This window comes from Meleagris gallopavo, chromosome 7 (assembly GCF_000146605.3).
Source record: "Meleagris gallopavo isolate NT-WF06-2002-E0010 breed Aviagen turkey brand Nicholas breeding stock chromosome 7, Turkey_5.1, whole genome shotgun sequence".
In the NCBI taxonomy this organism is placed as follows: Eukaryota; Metazoa; Chordata; class Aves; order Galliformes; family Phasianidae; genus Meleagris; species Meleagris gallopavo.
Window position 1 is genome coordinate 29602980 of NC_015017.2, and position 10248 is coordinate 29613227.

General features: G+C 44.7%; 1 protein-coding gene across 1 annotated transcript; it reads left to right on the forward strand.

The window, feature by feature from the left end:
- Positions 1 to 1645: 1645 nt before the first annotated feature.
- TNFAIP6 (TNF alpha induced protein 6) lies at positions 1646 to 9737 on the forward strand. Its single transcript, XM_019617296.2, has 5 exons — positions 1646 to 1832; positions 2945 to 3106; positions 5786 to 6014; positions 7561 to 7601; positions 8733 to 9737. Exons 1-5 carry the CDS (start codon positions 1661 to 1663, stop codon positions 8894 to 8896), a joined length of 768 nt encoding a protein of 255 aa, XP_019472841.1. The 5' UTR covers positions 1646 to 1660; the 3' UTR covers positions 8897 to 9737.
- The last annotated feature ends 511 nt before the right edge of the window (positions 9738 to 10248 follow it).

Sequence of the window (10248 nt, forward strand, 5' to 3'; positions counted from 1 at the left end):
CAGGGGGTTGGAACTGGATGAGCATTGAGGTCCTTTTCAACCCAGGCCATTCTGTGATTCTATGATCACCCAGCTGTTAGGTATTTTGACTCTTCCTTGCACTGGGACTGGACTTAGAAAGGCTTCTCTCCAGAACATGTCATCCTATGCCCGTGTCAGAGACACTCCCTGCGATGCTGCAGGAAGCAGCTCAGCCTGCCGAGCCTCCTGTCAGCATCAACTGATTTCCCCAGGCACCAGGCCAGGGACTGCTGCACTGCCAAACGTCACTGTCTCTACGAAGGGGATCTCACCACTGCTAACCACAATTCTGTGGTGACCGTGTTCATGTTTAAAAATATCCCAACCTAGCCAAAACTGCAGCCTGTCACTAGTAGAGACATTCTTTTTTTCCCATGGCACCAGGAACTACTGTAAAAACACTTCTTGTTTGGCTTCTTTTTCCTTTCTCCTTGAGTAGCAATAGCTACAGACAGCCATTTTTCTCATGTTAGGCTAAATATAAAAAAAAATCTAAACTGCTCAGATTAAATATGCCTGTTGGTTCTGCGGCAGATTTCTGTACATATGGTGTCAGGCAAGCGAAACAAGAAACAATTACAAAACCCATCGCAGCCCTGACAAGTTCTGAGCTTCACTAGAAAGATGCTTCACATTGAACCTCCAAAGCAAAAAAAAAAAAAATGATGAAGAAAGGGTATTAATTTTCTGTGCCACAGAAATGTCAGCCAGCAATTGTTCTGGTTTTGCCCTTTGCGACACAAGCTCAGATATTTTTATTTCCCATTTTCATTCCCTTTAATTTCTGCCTCTCTCCTATCCAAGTAGCTCTGATTTCACTTCTCTGGAGGCTAAAAACAAAGCTCTGATTCATCTTAGAAAAGCACTGAAGCTGTATCCAAGAGTATGCTGTGAGTGCAGCCCAGAACGATAGGATGCACGGAGCGGCCATGCCGACACAGGCCGATGGTTCCCATAGCTACTGCTGGCTGAGCCGTCCTGTGGGGCTCCTTCCCTGCATCTGCTGACTTTCCCTTCTTCAGAACCTTGCCAGGCTCTGACTAGCTCTATTGTTCAAGAGTTCTGAACAAAACCAAACTCTGATGAAGATAGGCCGAGGGAGCTTGGCTGGTTCAGCATGGAGAAGGGACAACTTCAGGGAGACCTCAGTGCAGCCTTCCAGCACTTGAGGGGAGCTTATGGGCGGGAGAGCGACTTTGTACACGGTCAGATAGTGATAGGACAAGGGGGAATGGTTTTAAACTAAAAGAAGGGAGATTTAGGTTGGCTGATAGGGGAAATCCTTCACCCACAGGTGGTGAGGCTCTGGAACTGCCCCGAGCTGTTGTGCCCCATCCCTGGAGGTGCCCAAGGCCAAAGATGGGCCATGGGCAGCCAGTCCATGGCAGCAGTGTCCCTTCCAACCCAACTTCTCTAGGGTTCTATGGTCTTTAAGGACCCTCCCAACCCAAGCCATGCTGTGATTTTGTGATTCTATGAAACCACTGGGTCAGGAAAGGTGCGTTTCCCCAGTGCTTTGCAAACACTGCAGCTACTAACTCAGCATCTTTCAGTTTTCCCCTGGCCACCATCCAGAGGCGCATTTCCTGGGGAGACTGTGGGTGACAAGAGAGCATCCCACAGAGTGGGCAGCTGGGACATGATGCTGAAATCCTTTGTTGTTGTTCCCACAGAACGAGCAGCTGGGGTGTACCACCGGGAGTCACGCTCAGGGAAGTACCAGCTCACCTATGCAGAAGCAAAAGCAGTCTGCGAATACGAGGGAGGACACCTAGCCACCTATCAGCAGCTGGAGGCAGCGAGAAAAATAGGTTGGGAAAAAAATCACAGCTGTTTGCTTTTCACATCACTCATTCATAATGTCTTCTCTTTCCGTGAATGTTATGAACTCTGGGACTAAGAGACTTGTAAACTCTCTGGGTGTTTGCCCAACTTGTATGCAGTTTCCTACCTCTGTTACAGAGCTGCTGTGGGGGCATCTGCACACAGTGCTGTGCATCTCTGAGCTGGGGGTGCAGCACAGCCATGGGGCTGCAGGGGATGAGATGTGCCATTTCCCTATCAGCAGCTGAGATGTGAGTCCCAGCTCAGGGTGAACTGCATTTCTCTTTGATTCTTGATGAGGAATTCATTCAGAGAATTAGGAAAACAATGGAAAATATCCTCTGCTCTAGAAATGTGCAGGCTATGTTGTTGAGTCAGAAGCTGGCTCTCAGCACCAGCACACATGTAGAAAGGGTACTTTTGTTTCTTCTGAGCAGCTCAGAGTCTGAGGACACCACAAATATGTTCCAGTTTGTCTCAGTGAAAACATGGAATTGGTCTCTACCAGACAGTGAATAACACTGCAATTTTTGGCTATTGTATTTAAGTTCTCAGCCACAAAGTGCATTAACAGGATCTAGTTGTTTAGCAATAAATACTTGAGGCTATTTAGGTATTTAAAGTATTTGAAATACATATTTTGCTTCCTTAGCTATCCTCCATGTGTAGTATTTTATTCACTCTCAGGTCTTAATACTGCAGATTGTTTCATGAGATATGATTTAGTACACTTGCATGACTTCAAAAGGGAAACAAAGCACACGGTTTATTCACTTACATAACTCATTCTGTGTGTAATTTGATTACAAATGCTGGTTACAGCACTTAAATTATGCTACCCCGGAGACTGCATCGTCCATCTGCATTTGATTTTTCTTTTCAAATGAAGAACGAATGATCATACTATGGACAACACAAAGCAATTTCACATTCTACGTTTAAAATTATCAACTGAAAATACTATTCTTTCCCATAGTTCAATTTTATTAGGCCAATTACATTTAAGTAATCAATCACCTCCAGTAAGACTTGAATAAAAAGCAGTTTCTTGCCTGGGATTGATTTATCCCACTGATGCTACTTTTCCTTCCTGATTCAGGTTTCCATGTGTGTGCTGCTGGCTGGATGGCCAAGGGCAGAGTTGGTTACCCCATAGTAAAAGCTGGAGCCAACTGTGGTTTTGGAAGAACTGGGATTGTGGACTATGGGATTCGCCTCAACAGAAGTGAGAGATGGGATGCCTACTGCTACAACCCAAACGGTGCGTTTAGAAACAGCTCCTTGCTCCTCAGGTCTAAGACTGTGAGTGCTATGGGGAAGTGTGAAGGCTCTGAATGAGTTGGCTTCTGTACCAATAATATATTGTCCTCAAAGGGGAAACACTGATCCAGGTTCATTTGGAACCTGGCACAAAGCCCCTCTGCTGTCCCCAGCAGCTGGCATGGCTCACTCAGAGCACAGCTCTCTGCCATGGGCAACTGGATCTAGCCAAAACCCCTCCAGAAACTAAGTGTAATGATATGCTCTTGTTGATTAACGAGGTAACTAATAGTCCTAAAATGACCATCTTTTATATAAGGGCATTTACATTTACTCTACAATTTCATACAAATATCTAATCTCGGGTGCTTAGTTGTTGAGCTAATTGGTCATAATAGTAATGATAGATTAAGCAAAAAATATCTAGTGGTTGGTGACCCTGCACATAGCAGGGGGATTGAAACTAGATGATCATTGTGGTCCTTTTCAACCCAGGCCATTCTCTGATTCTATGAAATATAACTCCTGTACTGTAAGCATATTTTCTTACCTCTGCAGCAAGATGGTAACTTAGAAAACTAAAACAACCCTCAGCAATTATTGCCCTTTACTTGCCTTTTGCATTATTCCTACTTCGGGCATAAAGAATCAGTATTGCTTTCAAAGTTCTCAGTCTTCCTGCTGCAAGCACTGCTGCTAAAAATTTGGAAGCAGACACAAGCGTTCAGAAAATAAAATCTAGGGAAATCCTTCTAGTTATCTTGTGTTTGCTAAAGCTTTTGTTCTAAAACAATAACAGTTCACACAAATCTGACTTCTGAGAGTTGCTGAGTTCCTTTATTAGCCAGACATTTAAGCATTAAGTTTAGCTATAATTGAACACTCCAAAGGTAGGGATGTGTTTATCTACATTGAAGAGCCTCAAGAGTTGTCAGGCTTCTCAGCAGTGTTGTGGCATGATGCAGGAACAGTGCAACCTCAAGGGCTTGATTTGGCTATCCGGATGACAGGTGGGAATCTGTACCTAAAGAAGTAGACTGGAAAGTTGCATTCTCCAGTTCTTTTATTTCTTTATTGGAAACACACTTCTGGAGGGGAAATACTGTGCATGCAACTCTTTTCATAGAATCATAGAATCATAGAATCATAAAACCATAGAACCATAGAATGGCCTGGGTTGCAAAGGACCTCAATGCTCATCCAGTCCCAACCCCCTGCTATGTGCAGGTCACCAACCAGCAGCCCAGGCTGCCCAGAGCCACATCCAGCCTGGCCTTGAATGCCTGGAAGGATGGGGCATCCACAGCCTCCTTGGGCAACCTGTTTCAGCACCTCACCACCCTCTGAGTGAAAAACTTCCTCCTAAAATTCAACCTAAACCTCCCCTGTCTCAGTTCAAAACCATTCCTCCTTGTCATATATCACTATACACCCTCGTAAACAGCCATTCCCCTCCTGTTTAAACAATTTAAACATGACTGGCATGACTTCACCAGATGTGAGACATGTCCACATTCACCTCCATTCGCTGCTCCAATGACTGAAGTCTCGACATGACCACTGTGACAGTTTTTCTTGATGTCACTTCATGTAGCTGGAAAGATAGGACAAGCTGGTACCAATAAGAAAAGGAAAATTCACTTTATCCGTGCTTGGCTTCCCTGCTCTGCATTCTACCCTGGCTGGCAGAGCCGGAACTGGAGTTGTCAGTGACGTCTGTACAGCTGTGCACATTTTGTTTGTGCTTGTGGGGTTTGAGCTTGTTTATATGAGCAGGGCAGTTGTTAACCAAATAGCTCTGTGGGGTGGGGGACACACAGATGTTCAGCACACTGACAAAACTGTTAGGCTACTGCGTTCATTATTAGTGCATGTATGTCAGCCCAACTCCCTCTCTGTCAGCCTTCTCCTCTGGGACCAGAGGTAGTTACTTTCCAAATGCTGTGTCTGGTTAGAGGACAAAGGGGAACCAGAGCTGCCAACACTCAGAGGACAGCCTGAGCCTCTCCCATTAGAAGGAAATGTGTTCAAGCTGCTGCACAGACTGGCAGTGGTTTGACTGCAGGTGGGAGGCGAGCAGCCTGGGGGGCAAAGCCCTGGCTGAGGGGAGCCTCTGCTCTTCCATGGGCTGCTAATGATGCGAGGAACTTGCAGAACTGCTTGCCTGTCTGAAACACACCTCCATCTCACATCCAATAGCAGGGGTACAATGAAATGCATGGCAGCACTGACCTTTACAAGTGGGGTAGTTTGGTTTTCTTTTGTGGTTTTTGGTACAAGACATGCTTGAAAGAGGTTTTTGAAGAAGAAAAGATGAAGCTGGATGCCAGAGTGACTTGCAAGTACAGCCCTAAAGCTTAGAGTTCAGCCCAGTCAGAAACCCCATGTGCCTTTTAGATAAAGCACTGAACTCTTGCCCAAAGTTCACAAAAGACAATGGAAGCTTTTCCTCTGAATTCAGGGAGTTTGGGATCGTGCCTGTTACTTCTAAAAGGCAACAGCTAGGAATGACTGACATTTCTTGAGAATGCTGACTACTGAAATATATGGAACATGTAACCACGCTGGCTGTCCCTGTGTGATTTTCTATGGTTCTGCTGCATGGAAGAGCTGAAAGCATTAAATCATTGCCGTATCCAAAATGAATGCTTGGACTCTGATGTTTTTATTTTCCTCTTAGGAAAAGAATGTGGTGGAGTCTTCACGGATTCAAAACATGTTTTTAAGTCACCAGGCTACCCAAACGAGTATGAAAATGACCAAATTTGCTACTGGCATATCAGAGTAAAGTATGGACAGCGGATTCACCTCCAGTTTCTGGAGTTTGATGTTGAAGACGACACTGCCTGCATGGCTGATTACTTGGAAATCTATGACAGCTATGATGATATCAGTGGTTTTGTGGGCAGGTAATTTCAGCTTCAATATACAAATAATCAAATGATTGCATCTTTTTTCTTTCTTTTTTTTTTTCCCATCCAGAATATTGTTTCAGAAAAGCAACATAATAGCTCACCCAATTAACACTTGTCATGCTAGTAACACTTGCAGCAGTAGCACCTGACTTATCTTTCCTGGCAATTTACATCCCTTTTATTAACACAGGCTGTAAAGAGCCTCAGAAAATCGTGCTTTGCCCTCTTCTGTTTTGTTAAACTGCATGAAAGAGAGCTGTGAGACTGTGCAGCCAGCTGCTTATCGCGATGCTCTATGATTTTGTAGGAAAACAGAGCACTCTCAAACAGAATTTTGCATTTTATTTAATTGAAAGCAAGGAGAAGTGGTGCTAAAGTGTTAGTAAAAATACATTTAAGTTTCCATTTGCTTTAGAAGTCAAATATATTGTAACCAAAGAATAGGTGTTATGTGTCATCTTATAAAATTTAGTTTGTCTCTTTCCTTAATTCTCTTTCCTTTCTTTCTTGTCAGTTTTTTTCTTGTTCTTTAGCAACCATCTTTTTAGTATAAAGTTCTTCATTTTTTTTCCAGAGGAAGAAGTAGAAACAAAGTGATAAAAGCACTTCCCAATTCCTGCAGTTTTTCATAGCCTCTCTACAAATCATGTGTAGCAAAGCAAGGATATAGCCCATTTGTTTCTCCTTTAGAGATCATTTTAGAAGTTTTCCGTGACCAAGTTCTTTCTTTCTTAGCCTCGAGCCTTCTTTTCCTTAAGGCTTTGTTAAATTGCCTTTTTACTTGTTTTGCATCATTTACTTCCTTCGTGTATTGAAAAACGTTTCCTGCATTTTTCCCTCCCCTAAAAAAACAACCTTTAGTCGGTGGTGTTGGCATACAGAGGGGAACTGCATGCACTGAGCACCTGCAACCAGCTCAGCCCTGGGAGCCAAGCTCCAAAGGAGGGCACATCCAGAAAGCCACTGTCATAGAATCATAGGATCATAGAATCACAAAACAGCCTGGGTTGCAAAGGCCCACAATGCTCATCCAGTCCCAACCCCCTGCTGTGTGCAGGTCACCAACCAGCAGCCCAGGCTGCCCAGAGCCACATCCAGCCTGGCCTTGACTGCCTGCAGGGATGGGGCATCCACAGCCTCCTTGGGCAACCTGTTCTACTGTGTCACCACCCTCTGGCTGAAAAACTTCCTCCTAATATCCAACCTAAACCTCCCCTGTCTCACTTTAAAACCATTCCTCCTTGTCATATCTTCTTCTGTTACAATCAGTAGAGCAGTGAAACTGCAAACTACCATTTCTCTCTCTTTCCCAGTAGTTCTGAACTGCTTCATTTGCATTATTTCTCCTATTATCCAATCTAAACCTCCTCTTTCTCAGTTTAAAACCATTCCCCCTTGTCCTATTACTATCTACCCTCATAGACAGCTGTTCCACCACGTGTTTATATGCTCCCTTCATCAGGAGATGTCCCCGCGCAGCAGGGCAGGGCATTGCTGCTGTGTCCTCTAGTCGTGACTTTATTTATACGTTTTGTTCCAGGTTTTGTGGAGATGAGTTGCCAGATGATATCATTAGCACAGGTAACACATTTATAATCCTTCTGGTTAAAAAAAAATCAGCCCAAATGAACTTTTATCCCTACTTTCTAGTCATAAATGGGTAAGATGACCAAAGGCACAACCTCTGCTTTGTGCCCGGGATGCTATTCCAAAGTGCCCATATGTTTTTTCACCAACGCCCTTACTTTTAAATGAAATAAAATTAAAAATAAATAAATAAATTAGTTAGAAGAACGAGCAGGGAGCAGCCTGCTGGCCTTGCAGAGGTAGCACACCCAAGGAGTTTTCACATAGGCAGCTTCATGAAGCAGACCTGCCATCAGTAACCTTGTCTCAGCTGTACATGCAATCTTCTTGCATCACGTTTTCTAATTTGAAGAGTAAGGACTGCAAGAATAGCTCCAAAGCTGGTTATAGAAGTTATCCCATCTTTCTGTTTAAAGGGAAGTTCCCAGTAGTGAAAAGTACCAGGGAAAAATAAATTACAATGGAGTGAGATCATTAACATGAGCAAAACAATAAAAATAAAACAAAGGAATAAGAAGTGTCACTCGTAGATCTATGAGGCTCTGTGGCTGTTTCACAAGTCCTGGTGTCTTCCCTTCTTAAATTAAGCGACTGCATCAGTCAAACAAAGCCAGCATGAGCCATGGCAGTTCTGAGCATGGTCTACTTAAAGCATTATTGTTCATAGGTGAGGGGGAAACTTATTTTTAATGAAGTATAACTTAACTGCCAGATAACTGTATAAGGAGAAGCTATTTAGAAATATGACAATGAATCAAGCTTTTGACTTCATCACATGACAGAGGCTCCATGTCCTGGCCCACAGGAGCCAGCTGCTGGCTGCAGCATGGGAAGCACAGGCACAAACGGGCCCTGAGCAGCAGTGTGACATTGCACAGCTGGAACAAAGCCTTTCAGAGGACAGGAAACGCTGTGCAAAAAGCACTGTGTTTTATCAAAGCTTTATCAACTTGTGGGCTCTACAGACAATGGGGCTGAAGGAACAGCACTTGTCTGGGGCCTACAGCTCCAAAGCAGGCAGACCAGGTAGCTTGCTGCATAGAGCTCAGTGTTTCAGGCTCCTCAGGAAGCCCCAGGTGTGCTGCAACCAAAACATAACCTTTGTTCTCCTTTCTCCTGTCCCAGGCAATGTTATGACCCTGAAGTTTCTGTCAGATGCCTCAGTGACTGCTGGTGGGTTTCAAATTAGGTATGTTACAATGGACGTGCCTTCCAAGGCAGGGGATGGAAAGAACACAACCTCCCAAGGAAGAACAAACTTCTTATCAGGAAAGTTTGGCATTATGTGAGCAGAACAGCACGGTCCACTCACTGGGAAACGTGTTATAGAACCCAATTCAGATACCTGTTTCTTCAGATCAGACAGGGACATACGGTCATTTTCTTCATATCTTTCTGACTTTTTATTGTCTATCAATTTTGATAACAAAGTGTACCAGGAAATAAATTATAAGATGTATTTTTAGATGACAAGTCCTGTAAAAAAAAAACATTGTTACCAAAGGCTGTAGAACTATTTTTGTATATACAGTGTTCCTGTCCCTCACCTCTTGCACCATCTGAACAAACTTTTTGTGCAAGCAACGTTTCCATTATTTTTTAACTCCTTATTTCCTTGGTTTTCACATATTTATTTTTTTAGACTGTTGTTTTTTTATTATTATTAACTCATTCCCCTGAATTCAAAAGGCCTTTAGAGTCTTCTTGTTCTAAAGACACATGAATTCATCCTGTGGATGGCCTGGCAGCCACCCATGCCATTGCCTGGAGCCTGAAGGTTGTGAAGCAGCGTGAAAAGCACACGACCCATGGTAATACCAGTCATTTTCCTGTGGGATGGATCAGAGAGCACTCAGAACATTTTGCTGGGGTCTCCTCATGCAAAGAAGAGGTGGCCAAGTCTTTCATCTTATCCCATTGCACGTGGTGAAGAACCGAATGGAAGACTTGGTGAGATGGAGCATCAGGAGGTATTGCTGCCAGGAAATCCATTTGCAAGACACCACTGTGATGCTGTGTGTTGTTTACGTGGGTTTTGGGAAGACTGTGCTATGGATAGAATTTGTTCTCATCTTCAGTTTAAATCCCGCGGTCTGAAGCAGCATTAAAGCTACCTCTGTTTTAACCTTGCCCATAGCCTCCAATGGGTTCTTTTCGTTATTGAGGGTTATCTCAACTCAGCTGGTTAAATTTACTCCACCTTGGAGCTCCTATTGGGGGGAACATCCCAGCCTCCCAGCCCACACCAGCACAGGGCTGGATCGACCCTGCATCAATCTCATTGCCCAGGGCAATGAGAGCAGGGAAACGAACGGGGAAACAGCGACGAAGTGGCAGAGCGCGGCCCCCGGGATTCAAGCCGCAAGGAATTGCGGGTGGACGCGGGGAGGGTTCTGCGGAGCTGAAAAAACAGCCGTTATTTCCAGTCAGAAACGAGCAGCTCTCAGCCGCCTGCACGGCCACGCCGCAGCGACGGCCATAGAGGCACGGCCCGCCCCGCGCCTGGCCCCGCCCACGGCCGACGCCTCCACCAATCAGCGCGGCAGGAGGCGGGCCTCTAAAGACGCGGGAAGCGTGCGGTCTCTCCACGCGGAGAAAGCGCGCGGAGAAAAGCGCGCAGCGCCGCTCTCCGCACCCGGCT